General features: G+C 37.1%; 3 protein-coding genes across 3 annotated transcripts; 1 reads left to right on the forward strand and 2 right to left on the reverse strand.

The window, feature by feature from the left end:
* Positions 1 to 1,616: 1,616 nt before the first annotated feature.
* Positions 1,617 to 5,595, forward strand: LOC104091741 (uncharacterized). The gene is made up of 2 exons (XM_009597143.4): positions 1,617 to 1,775; positions 2,385 to 5,595. Exon 2 carries the CDS (start codon positions 2,400 to 2,402, stop codon positions 3,459 to 3,461), a length of 1,062 nt encoding a protein of 353 aa, XP_009595438.1. The 5' UTR covers positions 1,617 to 1,775; positions 2,385 to 2,399; the 3' UTR covers positions 3,462 to 5,595.
* A 1,515-nt stretch (positions 5,596 to 7,110) lies between these two features.
* LOC104091740 (extensin-1-like) lies at positions 7,111 to 8,196 on the reverse strand. Its single transcript, XM_009597142.4, has one exon. The coding sequence runs from the start codon at positions 8,155 to 8,157 to the stop codon at positions 7,144 to 7,146; it is 1,014 nt and encodes a 337-aa protein (XP_009595437.1). The 5' UTR covers positions 8,158 to 8,196; the 3' UTR covers positions 7,111 to 7,143.
* Positions 8,197 to 9,166: 970 nt separating this feature from the next.
* Positions 9,167 to 13,235, reverse strand: LOC104091738 (uncharacterized). Its single transcript, XM_009597141.4, has 4 exons — positions 12,662 to 13,235; positions 10,668 to 10,896; positions 9,869 to 9,993; positions 9,167 to 9,661 (listed from the first exon to the last, which is right to left on the reverse strand). The coding sequence occupies exons 1-4, from the start codon at positions 12,995 to 12,997 to the stop codon at positions 9,578 to 9,580; spliced, it is 774 nt and encodes a 257-aa protein (XP_009595436.1). The 5' UTR covers positions 12,998 to 13,235; the 3' UTR covers positions 9,167 to 9,577.

The raw sequence follows: 13,235 nt of genomic DNA on the forward strand, positions 1-13,235 counted from the left end.
TGTCAAGAAGGGCTATTTGGTTAGACTTTGAAGTTTTTGATCTCCTATTCACAATAATAATAATAATAATAATAATAATAATAATAATAATAATCCGCTAACATACATATTTTTAGTTTATCTGGTGTACGATTATTGGTTTATCACCTTCTTTAATCAACAACAGCTAATTTATTTCATATTACTATATTAGTACTCACAGAAAACAAGTTTAGCAAATCATGCATATTGTTGAAGGAGGTCAACAAGATTGATCAATCATGTACTATATAAAAATAATGGTTTTTTTCTCTGACACAAGAAGCACATTACTTGGACTATTTTTCCCTGTACTTTAAGCCTATTTCATCTTGGCTTTGAAATGTGATTTGCATAGATATTTATGTTAAAAGAAACATGTTCAACCTATGGATACTGGAGTAATTTGATCCCAAACTCATCCGACCCGTCCAACTCGCCCAGAGATTAATGGGCTGGGCTATAACATTTTAGCTCATGGGTCAATTTGGGTCGAGCCCAAGTTAACCCATTATTTTTTATAACTTATTCTGACCCATGAAGTAACCCAATTACAGCTCATGAAGCTCATCCCAAAACAAAGAGATTTCAACCCAACTTATCTAGAAATTTACTTAGTTACCACCCCCACCCACCACAAAAAAATTTGTATTTTCAATTTTCTGTTTTCTTTTTTGTTTGTTTTTCTGCACCACCCACCCCTACCCCCGCAATTTTTTTTTATACTTTTTTTTTCGTATTTTTTGTTATCTGTTTTTTCGTTTTTCTGCACCACCCCCACCCCCCACAAAATCCGAGTGAAGAAGCAATTTTTTTTTTAATTTTTTTAATTTTTATATTTTTAATTTTCTATTTTTTTTTCGTTTTTCTGCACCACCCACCTCACCCGCAAAATATTTTTCAACTTACACATTTTAAATACTAATTTGTTATTTAAGAAAATATATTTTGATTCTCAAAATACTAATAGTATTTATTTACCCTTTATACATAAATGTAAAAAGCTTTGTTTATGCAAGATGAGCATGATTCTAAAATATGGGTCAAGTTGGGCGGGTTGGGCTATGATACATTGTTTAGCCCATCTTGACCCAGCATATCTTAGCCCAAGTACACTTTGGGCTGGGTTGGACAATGACTCATTTATTGACCTAGCCCATCTTGACCCGTCCAAATTCAACCCAACCCGCCTATCTGCCACCGCTCCCTATGGAGAACCATTTTACCATTGTGGTAGGTTAGTTTTGTAAAGAAATGCTAGAATTCGAAATATATGTGAAGCAAGTAAAAAACATATGGATACTATTTTGGGATCAAATGGAAGCAAAGTACGTAGTATATTTAAAATTAGTTATTAAGGGGTATTAATATAAAAACTTCTCCAAATATACATAAAACTCCATTGTCAGTCTTGTACCGGCGCCTAAACTTGCCGCCACTTGGTTGAGGAAGAAAACGGGACCGTGTTGATCCTTATACAAAACAGCCAAACACGGCCTAATGAGACGTGATCATTCACTTTCATTTTATAAACATGACGTACAAAAGTCGCACGTGTGTAATTAAGGCTTACATATATGAGAAAATAGTTCGTGTTTGGCTTATGTTCATTACTCCCCACACAAACCCACAAAAATTAGTATATACAAAAGACAGACAAGATCGCAAAAGCATACCTCAAACAGACATTTTTAAAAAAAAAAAAAAAAAGAGACAGCTTTGAGTAAACACCTTGGACGTCGCTTCGACCCACACAGGTCAATTCCTATTCTATGTCTCTGTTTCATTCCTGCCATTAATTCAATTCAGTTTCGTTAATTGGGTTTTAATCTTCTCGTTTTATCATCAAAAGGGTTTTTTTTAATTCTTGTCAAATGTTAAAATTGTCTTTAGTTTTTGTTAGATTCTTTTATTCTTTGCTTAATTCTTATCTGCTTTCGCTCTTTATGATCCTCGATCGCTTAATCTGAATTTGGGTTTAGCTTCCTTTTTCTCTTATAAATTTTACTTCCTTGATAGTAATCTCAAATGGTTAATCTTAACTTTTGTTCATGAGGTTAATTGTACTTTGAAATTACTAAATTTGGTAAAAACTTCATCTTGAATGCATATTGGTTTCATATTTTAATTTGGAACTAGCAAAGAATTGCTGACATTGTCTTGGTCTAGTTAATTCATAGATTCTGCTAATTGGTAATTAAGTGTGGACTTTCAACTTAATTACCTTCCTTTGATCTGTCCGGAAAAGTTGACTTTTTTACAATGTAAACTAGGAAAATGCATTATTGGGTATCTGGTAGTAAATGATGCTATTTGTTTCTGTTCTTTGCTGGAATTCACGAAGGTCTTCGCATTTTGTGTGTTAGGAGTTTCAAGTGAACATGGTGACCAACCACCATTATACTCGAGTTGATACATTAGAGCTCAGAAATCTAATATGTAGGAAGATTGGACAGCAGAGAGCTGAAAAGTACTTCAATGAGCTTAGAAGATTTTTTAGCTCAAAACTTAGCAAGGTTGACTTCGATAAGTCTTGCATTCGTACCATTGGAAGAGAGAATATCCACCTACATAATCGTCTCCTTCTATCCATATTGAAAAATGCCTCTTTGGCTAAGGTTCCTCCACCGAAACCTAAAAAGGTTGAAGAATCTCTCAGCATCAGAGTCGGGAATGGTTATCAGAGGAGTTGTCTGCAGTCTCTCCATGGTGATGCATTTCCCTCATCACCTCGCAAAACCAGGTCTCCAGTAAGTAGAGACAGAAGGTTCCGGGACCGTCCTAGTCCTCCTGGACCACTTGGGAAGAGTCCTACTATTACTTGTGAAGAAGCAACGCCTAGGATACAAGAACAGGAAAGTGCCACAGAATTGCATTCTCTTGGTAGCAGACCTCCAGTTGAAGTTGTATCTGTAGAAGACGGGGAAGAAGTTGAACAATGTGCTGGAAGTCCAAGCATACAAAGCAGAAGCCCTGTCACTGCCCCTTTTGGAATTTCTGTGAATGCAGGTGGTGCTCGAAAAGCTCTCCATAGTGGATCTATATATAACTTTAGTTTGGAGACTTGTCAATACCGTGGAGAATTGCCTGGTAGTAGATCACTAAGAAGCCGTTTGGAGCGGAAGTTAGAGGCGGAGGGGCTTGGCATATCATTGGACTGTGCTAACCTGCTAAATAATAGTTTAGATGCATTCTTGAAAAGACTGATTGAACCTTGCATAGGACTGGCTGGCTCACAACATAGAAATGAACTCAGACATCGTAATGCCCAAATACTGCCTGGATGGTATGGTCAATATCCTGGGAATCATACAGAAAGACAAACAAAATCCTCATGTGCAAGGATGTTGGATTTTCGAGTGGCAATGGAGAGAAATCCTCGTATACTTGGGGGAGATTGGTCCACACTACTTGAGAAGGTCTGTGCTTGCGCTTCTGAATAAACAACTCATCGCCATCAACTTGTTATCTGATGGATAAGTGGAGATTTCTGGCTTTTCGCGTCTAATTTGATGATGAGGTCCTTGTCATGATTTCCCATGAAATGAAGAATCCGTTGGAATTGTCAAAGGACTAAGCATGTGAATATTGTAGGAAGTTGTCGGATATGTGTGGGGTGAGATTTGTATTCTAGGAGGATTGGTCCCTTGAGGGACATGTTTACATAAATTACTCATAGATATTGTTTAACAAGCTCTTGGTCTTAAGTCATTTTTCATTTTACAGGTAGGGTTTTCTATGAAATGTTTTCATGAAATAAAGCATATAGTTCCAACAGCTTTGTACTATTGTAAGACTGAGAAGTTATCTAGTGACCCAAATTCTGACCTTTAATGAGTGCTTTCAGCTCCAAAGCTTTTTCCCGTTTTCTGTCTCTTCATGAATCGACATTTGCGACATAAAGGCAGCAATTGTTTTTCCTATCTCAAGTCAAGAGGACATTGTATTTCTTGTTCCTATGTTGACGTGTTAAGTGCATTCCTCCTGTACAAACGAAAAAATATAGAGAGACATGCACTCTTTCCCTTAAAGTTGTTGAGGTTGATCTGACGTTTTGTCCAATGTGATGCCTGATCAGTGGCTTCAAGTGACATATGCTTCCGTTATTGGCTGCTTTCTAACATCATGTTTCAAGTATTGATTTTCTTTGGGCAGTCTACTGTCACTAGCATATCAAATTGTTACTCTTTCTTAGTTGTTTGCTTGTTAGTGCATTTCTGTATGTTGGTGGGGCTTTTTTCCTTTTTCATCCTTCCTTTCTAGTCCATCTAAATGACAAAGCCCTTTAAATGTTTGAGGTTGAGGTATGCACTTCTTGCCCTTAAAGTCTTGAGTTTGAATTGAGTTTGGCCAATGAGATGCCTGATTGGTGGCTTCAAGCCTTCATGTGATATGATTCCATTATTGGCTTCAAAAGGTAACATCGCAGTTCAATGATTGGCTGCTTCTAGCAGTCTTCTGTAAGTTTATCTTCATTCTTCAAGCTATGATGTAGTTTCTTATTTATTTATTTTCAATCCCACCATGTTGTCAGCACGTTGAAAGTTTCCTGTTGGCTACCATCAGATTGTAGAGAAGTGCTACTATACATAGCTTTCAACGTTTACTCTTAACACTTCTCTACATCAACTTGCTCTAAACGTTTACTGTGGTATGTATGCACAAATTCTGACAGACTTGTTGCAGCTTCAGAATTCTGCACATCCACGCACAAGGGAAACTCTGTGTTGCCTTGCAATGAAGGCAATCTAAGAAATTCTATGTGTACACGAACAAATTTGAACCCAAAGGAATAGAAACATGCTCCATAAGGTAAGCACATTAAATATCAGACTCATCTCTTCTGTCTTCATAATTCCTCCACAACATGAAGATGAACTTTCTTCTATCTATGTTTATGCATCCATCTAATAGCTGATTATCATTGCGTGTTTAGTACTGTAGATGTAAAAACAGCATAGGAGGATAGCTATACGAGGAGCAGTAAGAGTGGAAGCTCAGCTGTAAATGTAGTGACATGGCTTGGGACTAACGAAGTTGTTGTAATTTGTTGCATCATGGCTACCCTCAAGGTTGTCTGTTTCATGGTCAGTTGCCTGGTTTAGTTGATCTGCAGAGAAGAGGTTTTGCATTGTGCAGCAGATGTTAACCTTTGCTCCTGTAACTCGTGGGGGATATCAATGATCACTTTCTGCACTGCTCAATAGATACTCAGGTATTGCAATGGATCCTGTCACTTTGATGTTAAATCAACTATACCAGGAGAACTAAGGAAAGCTCTCATTAGCTGGTTCGGGAGGAAAATGGATAAAAGCTCAAGATATTCTGATGCACCATGCCTGCTCGCATCCTATGGGTAATATGGAAGGAAAGAAACACTCCTCGTTTTGAGAACACAGTAGCAGCTATACACACACTTGTATATAAATGCTTGTACTTCAATTGCCCTTTTGAGTTCCTTCACACTCTACGGGACTATTGGGATTCTCTCTCATTTTTTGATAAACTTAAACATTGTACATATTGGTACAGTGGTACCCCCTTAGTACATTGACCAACTCCTCTGATATGTTATATGTACCTTGTTATGTTTTGATGATCTAACAAACTTAATGACAAGAACCAGATAAGGAACCTGATACACACCCTCAAGTACGTGGGAATAATAAGTCTCAAGCTGGAGATGTAAATCAACTCTTCAGTCGACAAAGAAACAACAAAGGGAACAGATGGACATCAGTTCCCCTGGTGACCGTACCCAGTCAACTCTCCAACAACTGTAAAGTTGCTGCCTGCACACGCAACAGTGCAACAGTCAACTTCATTGGGAATGCTCCTGTACCAAACATGCTTGCATCATTCAAGTGACGTCACCAATGTTATATTAACATTAAACCAAAGGCAAAACATCACTTGAACTTTTGGAAGAATCCATCAATCCCTCTCTCAAGTGACCAATCAATTTGGCAAGCGATTCTCAAGAGCATCAAGAACAAAGAACAACATAACAATAGACTAGTTCCCTGTATTGAGTTATTACATGTCCTTAGTTGTGTTGCACCTTTGTTAAAGTTCTTTACTTGTAATTCCTACTTAGCTTAGTTAGAAGCATTAGGTAGGAAACCTTTGTAAATCATAAACCCTTGTGTTTGTGTCTTGGCTAGAGTTAGTCGAGTTGTAAGTCTTTGTAATAGAGTTATTACAAAGTGTCTTGTAATAGAGTTATTACAAAGTGTCTTGTAATAGAGTTATTACAAGTTAGTGAGGGATTAAAAGGTTAATTCCTAGGTTACAATAGGTTGTAATCTAAAGTTTGCTCAGTAGTGAAGTTGAAATCCTACAAGGGTAGGTCGTGATTTTTAATCCCGTGAGCTGGGAGTTTTTCGCGTAAAACTTCTTTGTGTCATTTACCTACTGCAGTGTGCGTGTGTTCTGTGGGAACTAATAGAGAACTTGGTTCTCTATATAGTTTGGTGGACCCTTAGTTTCTATCATCCTCCATCTTGAGACATAAAAAATAAAGGTTATTATACACGGACAATATAAAGATTATTTGCATATGAGTGTAATTTAACCTGTGATGGCATATTACTTATTTTATCATGTTACAAATTGATGTTTATCGGAGATTTACTTGTAATTTCCTTTTAAGTGATTGATCGCGCAACTCTTTTTACAGTTAGTACATAGATCTAAGACTCCTACATATAAATAACCATTCGTCCTAACTACTTGATTGTGTAAATCTCTGTTCTGGTCACCGCGAGGGATGATCTCTCTCAACCTCAGAGATCTGATAGAGAATTCAGTCGATTAGCACAAATAATATTAGACAAGGAAGAAGATAGTAATGAGCATTAATATAATTCTCAAGAAATACACCAAAAGAATATTTTGATTCAACGAGCCAAACAGATGGAGATCTCGAGGATCTTACTTAAATCTCAAATAATACAGTTACATATTATTACAAGAAAAGAACACAAAAGCAAGCAAAGCCGATCATTTCGGGAAGCATACAAAAAACATTTGGCAGAGGCAATGGAATTGCTCCAAATAGAAGGATGAAAATGAGTTAAATGCTAAGGAAGTTGTGGAAAATTATGGAAGTGAAGGATTTGAATATTAGTAGTAGGCTGGTGGGGGTGGAGGTGAAACATAGGTAGCAGATTGCTCGTACTTTTTAGGTGGTGGAGGTGAGGCAAAGTTGGGAATTTGTTTAACGTAGTTTGTTGGAAGTGGAGGTGAGTAGTATGATGGCGATTGTTCATAGGTCTTTGGTGGAGGTGGTGGTGATTCATAATAAGGTGGAGGTGGAGACTTATAATTAATTGGTGATTGCTCGTAGTATTTTGATGGTGCTGGTGGCGGCGAAGAGTAGTATGCAGATAGTTGCTCATTGTATTTTGATGGAGGTGGTGGAGATTTGTAAGAAGATGGTGATTGCTCGTAGTATTTTGGTGGAGGTGGAGGCGACTTGTAGTATGAAGGTGATTTCTCATAGTATTTAGGAGGAGGTGGAGGTGATTTGTAGTATGAAGGTGATTTTCCGTAATAAGGTGGTGGTGGTGGAGACTTGTAATAAATTGGTGACTTGTAATATTTTGTTGGCGGCGGTGAGTTGTAGTATTTAGGAGCAGGCGATTTATAATATTTTGTTTGGGATGGTGACTTGTAGTATTGCTTTGAAGGAGCATGCGACTTGTAGTACTTTACTGGCGATGGTGACTTGTAGTAGTACTTTGAAGGAGTAGGCGACTTGTAGTACTTAACCGGCGATGGTGACTTGTAATATTTTATCGGTGATGGTGACTTGTAGTATTGCTTTGACTTGTAATATTTCACCGGTGATGGAGATTTGTAATATTTTACTGGTGATGGCGATTTGTAATAGTCGTGCTTTGAAGGTACAGGCAATTTGTAGTTTTCAACAGATTTTTCTGGTTTCTTGTAGTAAGGAGTGGTGGGTACATGATACTTAGATGGAGATGGTGATTTGTAGTACTTCTTAGAGTTATAAGAAGATGAGGGAGAAGTATACCCATAAGAGTAATCAGCAAAAACAGAGTTGGCTGCTAAGCAAATTGCCAAAGCAAGTGCAAGTAGAGGCCATTGCCCCAGTTTCATTAAGCTTCTCATTTTGATCTGCAAACCAACTGTAATTGGAGAAGAAAAGGAGAGAACTTAGAAAACTTGTATTGCATAGTTTAGAAGGGAGCTCTGGTTTTATACAGCAATGTGACATATTTCTTGACATTGATAAAATGGCTTCATGGTTACCCACTAAGATGAGAGCAAAGTCCAAATAGAGACTTGGTCAGTACTAAGTGGGTGGCATTTTCTGGTGACAAATTAACTTAAATAAAACAGAAAAAATTAAATATCTGAAAAAACAAAGAGGCATACAAAAAAGTAGTTAACATTGACATTAGGGCTATCGAGCGAATATTTACGCTTAACGGTTCGACTTATCGGTTATTGACTGGTAAATGTACTAATCTGTTAGTTACCCGATAAAATATTGAGCGGATTGATATCGGATTAGCGATTATCGAGCGGTTTATCAGCTAAATCAAATAGACAAAAATTTTACATTGATAAGTAAGACATTAAACAATAGATGGACGATCCAATCATAATCACAATCAAGTACGCTAATGAAGCTCTCATTGCTAATGGTAGTTTCTTCTTTAATTCTTTTATAATAAGCAAGCTAAAATACAAATTTGGGATCCTTAATCAATAATAGAAGTTCAATTAACATAAATTCTAGATATAGTTTTGCTTCAGTTACCAAGTTAAATGATTTATCTGAGCCGAAAGATATCAAACTATCTAGATCTGCCTAGTCCTACCCCTAAAAACAAGTTACGTTGAAGCTCAAGCTGCTAAGAAGTTGCTTCATAATGGATAAAAATATAAATATAATAATTCTTAACAGGTTAACGGTTTATCCTATAAAAAAATAAGTAATCCGCCCCTAAACCGATAAACCGTTAATTGTAAAATTTTAATCCGTTTACCTACGAACAATAAGCCACATAACCTATTATGCAGTGATTTGAAGGCTTGGTGACAACCCTGATTACTCCAGTCGGATAGTTAGCGCGACTAGAGAATCATGTGCATGATATAGATACATCGTTGATATTCAGAACAATTTGGTGTAATAATAAATTGTAATCGAGGTCCATTTAATCCGAAAATTGTTAAGTTGGACTCTAGTAGAGAATGATAGTACAATCGTAAAATCTTCATTAGATCTTCTATAACTATGCCTGCCCGTTGTAGTAAGATATTGCTCTTTTCTGAAAGCTAATATTGTAACATGTGATTTCTGTAACTAGAACTTGGATTTACACAAAGAATCATGACAGTCCAAGTATCTCTTAAATAACATATTCAACTGCCTCTGTGCTTCTGTTGAAGATCTGCTCCACCACACTAACTTGTCAACGGAATGAAAATCACTCCAAAGGTATGCCTCCAACCAGTTTGTTAGCAAGAAGAATATCTGAATTGTTAGCAGCGCAGAGATGATACAGCTTCTTATACAGGATCACGTCGTAGAGACTTTCTCTTGGCTTGCCATGTACGTTAGGTACACATTCCATAAGTACGAAAATGTGTTGCTTACAAGCGGCTGTCAATATAGTAATAACATCTCGTTAGTTGCCATCTCAAATAGACATACATATATATTATTTATAGAGAAGGATAGAGACATAGCCCTCTATTGAAAATGAAGGTAGAAAAAAGAACATTTTCTTCAAATTGAGAGTTGAGGGATTTGAACCTAATCCGAAGTTATGTATAGTGACATTAGAGGTCGATGAGACCTTGATCATACCTGTAAATGAACGGGAACAAATTTGAATGTGATGAAATCACATATTGGCCAGTACATAAGACCATTGACAACAGTGGGAACCAAGTCGCGCTTGAGTCTGGCAACAATCTCTGAACTACTTTCACCTGGTGTAGCATCCGATAATTAGAATTAGTGAAAAAAAACATTCAAAGTCAATGCTCAATGTAATTCAGAAAAAAGAAAAGAAGGAAAAGTCAAAGAGTTCAAATAGATGTTGACAATTATTGCTAGTTCGTTCATATCCATTCAGCAAATAAAGAGAACTGACAACACATTCAAATTCCAAATCACCAAGAATGATGGATAGCCATTTGCCTGTAAAAATTGACGGACAAATAAAAACGAAAAAGGAAAAAAGGGAATGAAGCATAAGAAGGCTTGCCAACGAAGAGACTGAGATCTTATGCTGTATCAATTTTAACAAACAGATCTTCCTAATCTAATTTTAAATTTCTTTTACTGGTTTCTGCAGTAGCTACTTTTGGTCCATGACCTCTGAGATAATGTGATACAGAGTTTGGTACACTATCTCTCAAACCCAGATGTTAGCAGTTGGTTTCTCTCATGTCACTGAACCTACGCCCTCCTCTCCAACACTCTCACACAAGTTTGGTACAAGTTTTATCTTTCATTTTGAGGGTTCAAACGTGTGATAAATTGCCCAATGTCTAGAGCGCTTCATTGATACTTTATTTAGTTGATGACGGTAAGTTACAGCTTTGATTAAATATTTTAACTAAAGCAACTCAGAACATCTAAAAGCAGGACCCAATTGTACCTTGTGCTGCAGCATTCATGGAGAAGAAAATAGAGTTAATTGCAGGGCCATAGACTGTCTGTCCCAAAGCTATTTTCTTAAATGTTGTGATGACGTCACGCTTTGGAAAGCACCTTGACAGAAAATTGAACCAGAAATGAAGTGAAGGTCCAACAATTAGTGCTCCATAACCAGCCATCCGCAATGTTCGTGCGAGATCATACTGCTCCATCAATGACCCAGCAATTGTCTGCAGAATAGAGAATCCAAAGAACAAGGGGAAAAAGATTAAAACGTGTAAGGATTTATTCCACAGGTGAACCAGAATAGAGAGGAAAACTAAAAGGGGAGTGGATGATGCAGAAAACAGGTGAGATGCAAATTACATATTTATATATAGAGCAAAATGAAAGAGAACTAACAGATTTTGATATTTTGCAGTGCCGTTAAACAAGATTTACCGGTTCTTTTTTGGACAAGTAAGATTTATAGGTACTATTACTACACCATACATGATACAACAATTACGCCTAGAGGGGAAACTAGCTAGTTTCGTGCTTAATGTACTTATTCCAGCTACTCCTAGAAGATATCTAATAAGCAAGGAGATGAAGCAGACTAATTGAAGCTTATGCTCCTTCAACAATAAGAAAAATGGAATCTCCAATTTTAGGCGGGTTTTCTTGTCCTCCACCGACCAAATGCATAAGAGCGGTTTCCAGTGATGCTGGACAGAAAGACATAATGGCGAAAAGCTCAATTATGTACTCTAATAGCTCGTCTGTGTAAGGTTTTTGTTTGGTTACTTAGGGAATCCCAGGCGAAAGAATCTATAAACTTCAGGTCAAGTAGTAGGAAAGAAAGGGACCTCCAACTCAATTCAATAACATGTTTTAAGGCATCTTTTTCTAATATTAACGTTCACATTTGCCAAGCGAGTCGAAGGAGTCTTCATCACAAGTCAAGATTGTGTTTCATTCTAGTAACAGGATGTCACACTGCAAGACCAGAGTCCAGACAAGTCGCATCCTCATCTCGCACTGTGACATCTGACATTTAAGTAAAGTCATTTCCTAAGTCGGCTCCAGTTATTGTATGATAACCAATGCGGCAGAAGCACCTCACGAACTTGTTCAAAAAGTCCTATTCTTATAGATGCCTTTATCACTTGGATCCACAGTGGAGACAGGCCACAAACAGGAGGAATAGTGTATGTCCTATAGTTCGAACTTCTAGATGAAGATGAATCAGAAGCCAAAAGTGACTTTGAATAGTGCATATGTTAGGTAGAGTGGATTTGCGTGAGACTATAACAGTTCGGAATGTAAAAAAACCGAAAAATACTAGGAAGTAATTGCAAGTTAATTCTGAACTTTATAGGTGAAAGATTCAATGAAGGTATGGTCAGTATGGATAGACCGTGGCTGCTACAGCACACTATTCTCTGAATGAAAGAAATGCATTGACATTTGAGATGCAGAAGAGACATCTAAGAGCTGCTGGGATAAGTCCTTACTCATAGGTTTAAGATCACTTATCCTATACATAATAGTAAGGATAACTCCATGGGAACTTAGCATCATCTAGCTACTTTTTCCTGGTTGAACAACGGTTCGCGCTATTTCAGCTATATGCTTAACTAAGGTGAAAAAGGTATCCGGAGGAGGAAGATCATTTTTCTCGTTTGATTAAGAAGTTAAAAAGAAAGAACACACAAATTATGTGCAACAACTATTTCATAACCCTCTGCAATTGTAAACCCTTTGTCACTAAACCACAACAATTGGACGATTTTGGTGCTTTTGGCATGACAAAAATTATTTTCATACAGCATATATGATTCTTAATCCTAATAATGCTTTTTTCAACAAAGTAACTTCCAAAGAATCTTAAAACCTATATATAAAGTAAACAAGAACAGAAGCATTATGCCAAACCAGAACAAGAAACATCCATTGAAATAAAGAATCTTTTTTTTTGTTTAATTTCTTTATGCTTTGCTGAGAATAAAGTACCTGTGAGGAGAAATCAGCGGCAGTGAGAATAAGGCCACAAGTAATACTCTTGGTGAGAATGGGTCGAGAGTTTATTTTCTCTAAGTACCAACCCACGAACCCAACTTTTGAAGCAGAGGCTGAAACCCCTGAAAAGAAAGACAGAAAACTAGGATTTGACAACTCAACAAGTTCCTTATTTTTCCTGTAAAAAGATTGAGGTAATCTTGAATAGACTTTAGAATGTTGAAGTTGGTGATGAACAATATGGTTCTTGAAAATCAAAGGTTCAATGGGGTTTTTTTTACAGAGATGGTGGAGGGCTTTAGAACCATTTCTGAGGAAAAAAGCACACATCTTTGTATTTGTGGAGAAGAAATGGAGAAATCCCAGGTGTATTTTGTGGTTTGTATTTAAGAGAAGAGGCTGAGTTGTTGAAAAAGGGTATATATTTTGTAGTAGGAAAGAGAAGGGGAAGAGAAGGGGAGCGGTCAGTGGTCAGATGTGTAGCAGAGGAAGGGAACTAGTAAGCAATTTTGCTACAAAGATGGCCGCCAATAAATAGGAGCGAAGTGTAGAAGACAAAATAAGGTAA

This window comes from Nicotiana tomentosiformis, chromosome 1 (genome assembly GCF_000390325.3).
Source record: "Nicotiana tomentosiformis chromosome 1, ASM39032v3, whole genome shotgun sequence".
NCBI classification, from domain to species: domain Eukaryota; kingdom Viridiplantae; phylum Streptophyta; class Magnoliopsida; order Solanales; family Solanaceae; genus Nicotiana; species Nicotiana tomentosiformis.

Excerpts from the sequence above, each read along its gene's own strand:
- LOC104091741 (XM_009597143.4), top strand. The coding sequence starts at position 2,400 with ATGGTGACCAACCACCATTATACTCGAGTTGATACATTAGAGCTCAGA.
- LOC104091740 (XM_009597142.4), bottom strand. The coding sequence starts at position 8,157 with ATGAGAAGCTTAATGAAACTGGGGCAATGGCCTCTACTTGCACTTGCT.
- LOC104091738 (XM_009597141.4), bottom strand. The coding sequence starts at position 12,997 with ATGTGTGCTTTTTTCCTCAGAAATGGTTCTAAAGCCCTCCACCATCTC. Across the intron at positions 10,897-12,661 it reads CCGCTGATTTCTCCTCACAG|ACAATTGCTGGGTCATTGAT; the intron begins GTACTTTATTCT and ends TCTATTCTGCAG. Across the intron at positions 9,994-10,667 it reads CATGAATGCTGCAGCACAAG|GTGAAAGTAGTTCAGAGATT; the intron begins GTACAATTGGGT and ends ATGCTACACCAG.